General features: G+C 42.0%; 2 protein-coding genes across 3 annotated transcripts; one reads left to right on the plus strand and one right to left on the minus strand.

The window, feature by feature from the left end:
- The first annotated feature begins 851 nt into the window (after nucleotides 1-851).
- epor (erythropoietin receptor) lies at nucleotides 852-5,110 on the plus strand. The gene is made up of 8 exons (XM_071474590.1): nucleotides 852-1,084; nucleotides 1,322-1,457; nucleotides 1,749-1,915; nucleotides 2,663-2,814; nucleotides 2,917-3,073; nucleotides 3,225-3,312; nucleotides 3,441-3,528; nucleotides 3,756-5,110. The coding sequence occupies exons 1-8, from the start codon at nucleotides 982-984 to the stop codon at nucleotides 4,491-4,493; spliced, it is 1,629 nt and encodes a 542-aa protein (XP_071330691.1). The 5' UTR covers nucleotides 852-981; the 3' UTR covers nucleotides 4,494-5,110.
- A 2,193-nt stretch (nucleotides 5,111-7,303) lies between these two features.
- Nucleotides 7,304-9,649, minus strand: swsap1 (SWIM-type zinc finger 7 associated protein 1). 2 transcript variants are annotated; one of them, XM_071474592.1, is made up of 3 exons: nucleotides 9,513-9,649; nucleotides 9,159-9,399; nucleotides 7,304-8,007 (listed from the first exon to the last, which is right to left on the minus strand). In XM_071474592.1, coding segments are annotated over exons 1-3 (813 nt in total). In that variant the 5' UTR covers nucleotides 9,515-9,649; the 3' UTR covers nucleotides 7,304-7,437. The 2 variants fall into 2 exon arrangements, with proteins under 2 accessions (XP_071330693.1, XP_071330692.1); XM_071474591.1 differs by having other exon boundaries at nucleotides 9,159-9,559.
- Between the last annotated feature and the right edge of the window lie 5 nt (nucleotides 9,650-9,654).

Raw genomic sequence — 9,654 nt, forward strand, 5'->3', positions numbered from 1 at the left:
GCCTGGCTCATCTGAGGTTTAGTGTTTCACCAAACTGGCTGAAAAGGCTCAATGTAAACAAGATGGTTCCAGTCTGTCATCATCATCATCATCATCATCATCATCATCATCATCATCATCGTTGTTGTTGTTGTGTGATTGAAATATAGCTTGTCTTTGCATCAGCTCCCATTTCACCAGCACCAGGGTGTCTCCTCCGTTTTCAAGTGATGTAAAGAAGCGCTGAATTGCATTCAAACTGACGGGGATGGGCCGCTACGCCCCCCCGGGCTACTTATCATGGGTGAAGAAACGGGGTTGTCTGCGGCTCTGATAATGCTGGTCAAACGAAGAAAACATGTGGGTGCAGTAAGAAGATAAGAAACGGTTTTGGTCTCCGTCTTAGGTGTGTGAGTACTCTGCGGCTTTCGTTACTTGGACACACACTGGGATTAAATTGGCCCGGAGCCAATCAGGAGCCGAGCCCCGCTTCATCAACTCGCATCTTGGGGAGCCTCACAGGTACAGCCGCAGAACATCAGTGAAATTATCTATCTATCTATCTATCTATCTATCTATCTATCTATCTATCTATCTATCTATCTATCTATCTATCTATCTATCTATCTGTCTGTCTGTCTATCTGTCTGTCTGTCTGTCTGTCTGTCTGTCTGTCTGTCTCTGTGGCCCGTGCGGCACAAACAAGTTGTAAACATCAATGAGCGCGTGATTTCCGCCCAACATCAGGAGAGTAAAAAGTTTTGTAAGACCCTAGCCCCTCCCCCCTCCGTTTTGACAGAAAGTAAACAGCTCAGCTCCACACACCTTATCGCTCACAAGCAGGCGCGTAAAACCGCGCTGCGCTATCCATGGTATCTAAACAAAAAACAAACCTCCCCCAGAGGAGAGCTGCGGCGGACGCGTTAGTGGCAGGTTATTCTCCAGTGATGCAGGCGGACAACAGAAGGACGACGTTTTTCTGCTCACAGACCAGACAAAAGGATGACATGTGATCACCTGAGCCGAGTGTTGGCGCTTTGCGTGGTACTCTGCGCCGTGCGCACCGCTTCCGTGGTCCAGGGCGCCCGAGGTTTCGAAAAGAAAGGTAGGATAATCATTTTTAGGCAAAACAAGTGGAAATATTGGTTAAAGTAAAAAAAAAAAAAAAACAACTTTCAGAAATAATATGTTGGACACACCTTTGCCCCAGTCGTTTTGGTGTTTGGTGATTGTATATAGTGTCTAAGACATCAGAAAAGCTTTTGGCTGATCATCATCATCGTCATCCTCTTGCCCACATGGTGCCCTCACACGTCTGTTGTCCCCAACTGTGCCCCTTTAGTGTCTATGATGCTGAAAGAGGAGCCAGAAAACCCCAAGTGCTTTGCGGAAGGCAGGAAGGACTTAACCTGCTTCTGGGAGGAAGATGAGGAAAGAGCTGGCTCTGTGGACCAGTACTCCTTCACATACAGCTACCAGTAAGTCACTGTCAGTATAAAACAATGTTTAACAACAAGCCACGTTGTGTCAAATATGACCAATATACTTTAGTTCATATGATCAGGTTTTCTTTTTTATTGCAAACAATAGGCTACAAATATATATTTTTTTGGATTAGGGGAAGAGGGTGATTGAAGAATTACTTTAAGGATTAAAAACTGTTTTACAAATAGTTTTATGATTTTTTTATTTTTAGATCAGAACTGTTAGTGGCCTCAATCAAGAATAAAAGGACCCTTTTTGCTTCTGTCTCCCTCTGTCCTGAGCAGAAAAGAAAACAGCAGCAGGTGTCCACTGAGGGCCGTCCGTGCACCTGGTGGGAAGAGGCTGTTCATCTGCCACCTGAACCAAACCCAGATGTTTGTCCAAATGGACATCCGAGTTCATCGGGAGGGAGTGCTGATCCACAATCGCAGCCTCCTCATCGAGCTTGTCTGTAAGTTATTTTGCTGGCAGTGCTGCCTCCAAATCCCAGGAAACGGCTCAGTACAGGACCACATCTGACAGTTCTGTGTGAGGATGACGGATTAGATTCATTTTCCTTGCCTCTAAATTTCCCCGAATTTTTTTTTAAAGCTGCTATAATCAATATCTTTAAATCGACAGTTGATCACATGACTCTAGCAGTCATGTGAAAGCTGCCGCTTGTAGTGACAAACTCACAGAGAATTAAAACCAGAAGCTGCAGTTTCAAAAAGCAGCTTTATGTCACATTTTATACACTGTTGTGGTTTTATGGCCCACAACTTGAATGTTTTTGTTGTCTCAGCATCTGTCTTGGCTGCGGCAGGCAGCTGTTTTTGATGAAAACGCTCTAAAAACCAATTGTATGCTACCTTAGCAACATGAAACAGCAGTCTCAGATTCTCAGGAGTTTGTGGGGAGCAAACCTGAACTAAAAGGTGCTAAAAGGAGAGTTGGAATTACATCCATCAACACAGACATTAGCACGCCCCTATACCAGCTTAATATGTCAGTGTTTACAGCTAGTTTCTTCTCCCTGAGTGCCCCAAAATTCAGTCACCGTCGGTCTAAACAATGAAAAGTAATCAATATACACTTGTGCCAAAGATGTATGTGACATTAGCGTACGTACAGGTACCGCTGTGGTGAGGAATCATCTTTCTTCCACTTCGTTTAAAATCCTCCCTAACGAGCTACCTCCTGTCTATCTCTATGACAGTTCTTCTCGACCCTCTTGTGAACGTGACGGTGAGCGGGACGGGTAAGCAAGGCCAGCTGAACGTCAGCTGGGTGCCTCCTCTTCTCAAGTACATGGATGACAGCATGATGTACGAGGTCAACTATGCTACGGCGGACAGCCACGTGGGAAAGGTACAGCACTGATTAATTAGAAGCTGAATAAAGCTTTGAGCAGCTGGTTAGATGGTCTGGGTACACATGGACTTCAATGATGAGTTGCGGACTGTGTTCCAGGTGGAGGTGGCACGAGCGAGTTCAGAGTTGATCCTGACAGGCCTGCAGCCAGGTACAAAGTACAAGGTGCGAGTCCGTGCAAAGCTGGATGGGATTAGCTACAACGGCTACTGGAGCGCCTGGAGTGACCCAGTGTTCGTAGAGACACTGCCGGCGGGTGAGTTTTTTCATTTATTCATTCACACACGCAATACAAAACTGCGTCACATATCCTCGGGACAGCGGAGGTGTCTCTCGAGGGGAATTAAGTAGTTTCTTTTGTTTAGTTTGTTCCAAGCGTTAATGACTGTTTTCTGTGCCTCCTCCAGAGTTTGATCCACTCATCATGTCCCTGACTTTGATCATCTCTTTCATCCTCATCGTGCTGTCTCTCATGATGCTCCTGTCCCATCGCAGGTTGGTCAGACAGTTACACATGTACAGTTCTACTTTTCTAACAGCATTAACATTTATAGTTGCTTCTCTAAGAACCTATAACTATGCCATTGAGAACTATATTTTCAGTAGCTGTGCTCTTTGTTTAGGTTCCTTACAAAGAAGATATGGCCGACTATTCCAACTCCTGACAGCAAGTTCCAAGGTCTTTTCACTGTTTACGGTGGGGACTTTCAGGTAAGAACTGTACGTCATTCAACACAACAGTGCTTTGAGCTAAGTGCTACCGTCAGCATGCTGCATGCTCACTGTGATCTGCTAGTATGCTGCTGTTTAGTAGGTATGTTTACCATGTTGTTCACCATCTTAGTTTAACTTGTCAGGAAGCTAACATCAGAACGTTCAATGGTTGGAGGTGGTATCGCAGGAAGGTTTTCATGATCTTTTCTTGTGTTTTTGTACAGGAGTGGTTAGGGCAGACTAATGGAGGCTTGTGGTTGACTCCAGCTTTCTTCTACTCAGAGGAATGCCCTTGTCCCCTGGAAGTACTCTCAGAGCTCAGCCTTTGCCCCTCAGTGCCCTCCCCGCCACTGCCACCAAAGGTCTCCAGAGCTTTGACTGCAGACAGGAAAGAGGATAACAATGTGAGGAAAGGGCTGGATGAGAGAGAGCCATTGGAAAGGGGCAATTTGGCTCTGACAGAGGGATGGAGAGCCACACCACATGACCACTGGCTGATGGATCGCTTACGAGCACTTCACCAGGACCCCATGCCCTGCTCCCATTCCTCTTTCCTGGAGTCTCAGGACACCTATGTCACCCTCAGCGGCAACAACCAAAGTGAAGATGAACACCTGGATGATACTCTTGAGGAGGCCCTACCCCTTGAAGTACTTTTTGCCTCCAGAAAGGCAGTGCTGTGTGAATCCCACTCAGACCTGGGATCTGTGCAGCAGAGCTCTGGTTCAGGTCGTCTTTCATCCCAGTCCAGCTTTGAGTACCCGAACCAGGCCTGGACATCCAAAGGCCCGGGGTACACCTACATGGCAGTGGCAGACTCTGGGGTCTCTATGGATTACAGTCCCATGAGCAGACTAGACGACATTGGGAAGGTTATCTACGCCAACGAGTACAAGAATGAGCTCCCTGCTCACAGAAGACCTTTCCTGCCGAGGCAGCACTTTGTCCACGATGACCGCTGAGAGGGAGCTCAGCTGGACAGGCTGCACATGGACTGAGACTTGAGGAAAGCTAACAGAAGGGTATCTGGATATACACCCAAAACTACAGAGCCTCATATCAACTGTTAAGAAACGCGTATCAAGGATTTTGTCTCTGACTGAAGCAAGGACTCATGGTCAAGTGTAAGCTAAAGGACTCCCAGTCCATTGGATGTACATACATCAATTCTACTTTAGCCAAATCATCCCCATCTGTACAGGACAATGCCATTACATGGAAATGGCAGCTGTGGTTTATGCCAAATACTGATATTCAACGTAAAGGTTGGTATGCTGATCTCTTAGTATCCTGTCCTGAAGATCAGATCAGGACTTTTTCTATAATTTCACAAAAATTCAAGCTGTTTCAATGCTGATTTATTCATGTTTGAGCTAAGTGTACTCTTATTTTTAAACTTAAATGACAGAACAGATATTAGGTTAAAAGACAGAGTAGACGTACAGAACTGCAGGACTGTGAACAACACGGGCTGATGCACGTTCCCTCTCCGTCTGATATGTCTTAAAGAATAAGACTGGTGATATTCTATATTTTTCTTGTCAACAAATCCCATTAAAATACTTAAACCAGCAATGAACTGATCCTTCTACACGTCCTTGTAGTGAAGACCTCATAGACATATTCCTCTGTGCCACACATCTCCACTTTGGTCCAACGAGACAAAGATTTTAAAACCTTTAGCAGCTCCGTCTGGCAGCACTTGGGCACAGTGCTTTTTGCTAAACGTCAACAAGCTAACATGCTCACAGTGACAATGCTGAAGTTTATTATGTTCATCTAAGTTTAGCATGTTAGCATGCTAACATTTGGTTCTTAGCCCAAAACACAAGTTTAGCTGAGGCTGATGGGAATGTAATTAGTTTTGCAGGTCCAGGACCACAGTACTGGTCAAACCAAGACTTAACGACACTACATGAAAAGTTAAGGGATCACTAAAGCTGTTACAGTTCAAACTGAGGGGTGTGACTGTATGAATGAATTTTAATGGCAGTCCATCCAGTACTTCTCACCACAAATGCCACACTGCTACCAGTGTGAGTCGACCATTACATTGTGTGACACGTTCCTTCATCACGCTGACCACGGGCACAGTAGTTTGAGTCAAACTAAGATACTCCATATAGATTCACCATCATCGTGACGTGAATTCTTTATATATTATTACCATACCCTACATTATTATTATTATTATTATTATTATTATCCGTGAGAGCAATTAATGTGTATTAATCCACTGTAGAAAATAGTCCCCAACAAATGTACTATTTACTTGTATTTGACAAAGGTTTGGTGAAAACTACATTGCCCAGCTATTTTTGGCTCAAATTACTGATCCTGTTTTAAAAATTTGTGGCTCATTTTTAGGACTTACAATTTTAGTAGGAATGTAGGTTAGGGAAAATATTGAAAGACCAAATAAGACATTACTAGTTTTGCTCCTTTCATGGGATTTGTTCACAAAAAAAAAAGATTATTACCTTATACCCTAATATTTAAAACACGCAACATTTACTTGAACCCGGCAGCCATTAAGTCAGTGTCATCTCCAGACCTGATAAAACTAACTGTATTTGTAAATAACTTTATGATGCTTTTTGTATTTTTTCACAGTTTTAGAGAATGATAAAATTAAGAAGTTGTTGGTATTTCCCAAATACATAATCCTGGAACAGAAGAAACAAAAGTACTACCACTGTAGGCTGTGCAGGAAAGATTTAAAGCAATATTCATTCTCAGTTAACTGTTGTTAATTCAGTCTCTTTCTTGTTTTCAGTCACTGCTGCCATCTAAAGAGCAGAGCACACATGACACTTCTATTCAAAACATTTCAATTCATTCAAATCAAACTGAATAATTTCCATGTTTTTTTTTATGCTTTTTTGCTTTTGTGGCTTAGGAAAATATGTTGTAACCTTTTTATATACAGTCTACGTTGTAACTGAAATTGTAACTACTCCTAAAGTATAAAGTATATAACTACATTTCTGTACATGACATACATTTTTCTTTTTGAAAAACAAAAAGGAGACTAAGGTTTAAAGCTGAAAACCCACTCTCTTGCAATAGCAGTTCATGAGGTCAGCAGCTGTTTAATATTTCATATTTTACTATAACAACATATATTTTAAGTGAGGGTATTTTTCTTGTCACACTCAATTTGAGAATATCTCATTTTTAGGATTAATACTTTTCATAATTTACTTAGAAGTAAGAAGAGTAATATTTTTTTTCATATTTTTCATTCTTAACCATTTAAAATAATTCTCTCTCTCGACAATGATATTGTTTATTTTTCAAAATAAGTGTTTTCTATATTTTTTTCTGATATGTAAAATACTTTAATTGTGATATCAGTCACTTGAGTTCAGTGTCTCACACATGTTAATTGCTCCAGTACTGTGGGGGTCCTGATGTTTGTTGGTAACCACTGTTTAGTTTAAAGCTGACCTCCATGTGTCTTTATACAATTTTTCATCGTGTAAGATTTGATTCATATGTCTGACGAAACTTAATGTCATTTAAACTCATTAAATGTTGTACATTTACAGCTACTGTGGTCCTGTTAAATAATATCAAAGAGGTTCAACAGCAGATTACATTACAATACATGTAATTACATAACACTGTAGTCAAGGAGGCATTACAGCTGAGGACAAGAACTCCTCTATTAAATCAAAGGAAACGCATAAACAAAGGATCTGATCTACTTGGTGGAAGATGAAGATATAGTTACAAAGGCTCATTATACAGTAGTACATCTCATCATCACTAAAAACACCCAAATGCTGAAATTTCAAGTCACGTGGTGCTGAAAACTGACATTTGCTCTGAGCAAAACTACCCTGAGTCAACAGATTGGCTGTCTATTAATTCCCCACTGCTTCAGTCTTTGATACAGAGATTTTAAACCAACTTAAACTCCATTAAACCATTAGGAAAAATCAACAACTGCCATTCCTGGGCTACATCCGGCCTGTCTTTGCTTTCTTTGGCACAGGAGGCCTCTGTGATGCCTCTCCCAGAAAGGTAAATGTGCCATATCTGCTGTAGTCCAGCTGCTGTAGCTTCGTATCCTCTGTCTTGGTCCAGAGTACAGCGTACCTTGAAATAGCGATCAAGGGTCTCAAGGATAGGATCTGTGGCAGAGGGCTCCCCGCCAGTTTGTCCAGGGTCTACGTCTGACTGGAAAGAGGCGATGAAGCGGCAGGGGCCCGAGCTCGAGGACCGCTGCTCCAGGACTTGTGTGAGAAAGGCAGCAGTGTCACACAGCAGTGCAGACAGGTGGGCAGCGCACGACTGCTCTCCTCTGTGAAATTCACTGTGGCTTCCACCTTGAGGACCACACAGGAAGCCCTCCAGCCTGTCGACTATGATCAGTGAGGGAGGTGTGGGAGTCGTGTTGGTGGACTCGTGAAGGCTGGCCATCTGCTGGAGGAGCTCCTCCACTGTCCTGGGATAGGAGAACTTGATTTTCTTTAAATAAAAAAATCAAAAGGAAACTAAATTGACAAATAGAATTTGGGTGAGTCAAGGTACCTCATCAGCAATCCTCTTGAATTACAGTAAAGGAACAACACTGGCTACACTGGTTGTCCACTAAGACAGCAGTCAGTGCTTTTTTCATTATACATTAATTGTCCATGTCTATGAAATAAAATAAAAATTAAACAATAAAATAGTCAAAAGTTTTATCTGACCAACAGTCCAAAACTCAAAGATGTTCAGTTTACTATCATATATGACAAAGAAAAGTCAATAAATCATCACAACTGAGAAGCTGCAATCATCAGATGTTTGGTAGTTTTGCTTGAGAAATGACAAATAAGATTAATTGATATAAACAGCTGCTGATTAATTTTTTCTACAGCAGTTTTAGCTGTACATAGAATCATAAATCATAATCATATAGTATCATAGTATGATAAGCTTGACCTGATACACTACATCTCCAAAGTTTGTTTAAGCAACAAAGGTTTAACAAACTACTAAAACATCAATACTCTTTGAGTGCACATATTGTGATAAAGGTTCTGATATGTTTACTGAATTAGTCAATTAATTAGTCAAGTGACAGAAAAATAGTCAACAAATCTGGTAGTTAATTAATCGTTTAACTTGTTCATCAAGAAGAAAAACGTGCTGGTTCCAGCTTCTCAAATGTGAGGAATTGATGCTTTTCTTAACTGAATCTATCTGGATTTTTGGTTGTTGGATGGATAAACAAAACATTTATAGGTTATTTGGGGATTAGAGATATTGTGCTGGGCATTTTTCAACATTTTTCAGTATTAGTAGACTAAATTGATCAATAAATCAAAAACATAATGGACACATTAATCAGTAATAAAAAAGTAGTTGTCATTTACAGCTCTGCAGCAAAGAATTAGAATAGATAGCAAAGTCCGCTTTCTAGTTTACTGGAGCTTTTAACCACATCTCTGGTCGCCTGGCAACCCAAAAGCTGGACCCCACATAATTTATTGATCTGCAAAGCATTAATAAATGATTCATTAAGCATTGATACAGCCATTAGTTACGACTGAAAAGTCCTTTATAGTTGACAACTTTCTGAAAGATATGCGAAAAATATATCAAACACAGTTTGAGAGCAAAGTGACTTCTACCTTTAGACTCTCTGGGCCCAGGCTCGGGACACATTTCTGCAGAGACGCCGGGAGACTTTGAATTTGTGTTTGGGTGAAGAACATCACTCTCATCCCCATCTGCGAGGCCGCTGTCACGGCCGCCAGCAGCAGCACGGAGCGGCTGACGCTGGGGTCCCCCACCACCAGGGCGCTGCAGGTTGTCGGGGGCGGAGGACGGACGGTGGAGTCCTTCTGGAGATCCGTCTGTGGCATAAAAGTCCTAAACGCGAGAGTTAAAATGTCTGTCATGTCTAATGTCTACACACTATGATGTTTGACACGTTTTCTTTCGTTATATCACCGATACTGCTCAAGTTTCCCGCGTCTGTTTACATGTTGCACGTTGGTGTTCCTGCTTCTGCGGTCCGTGTAAAAAAGATTCTGTTAGCTGTACAGTTCCGCCGCGGTTCTCAGCGAGCACGGTGAACATTTTTCTCACAATTTTCACAATTATGCACTCGTGTGGTATAAGACT

This window comes from Trachinotus anak, unplaced genomic scaffold, assembly GCF_046630095.1.
Source record: "Trachinotus anak isolate AG129_WGS33_773 ecotype Australia unplaced genomic scaffold, CSIRO_AGI_Tana_v1 ptg000003l, whole genome shotgun sequence".
NCBI classification, from domain to species: Eukaryota; Metazoa; Chordata; class Actinopteri; order Carangiformes; family Carangidae; genus Trachinotus; species Trachinotus anak.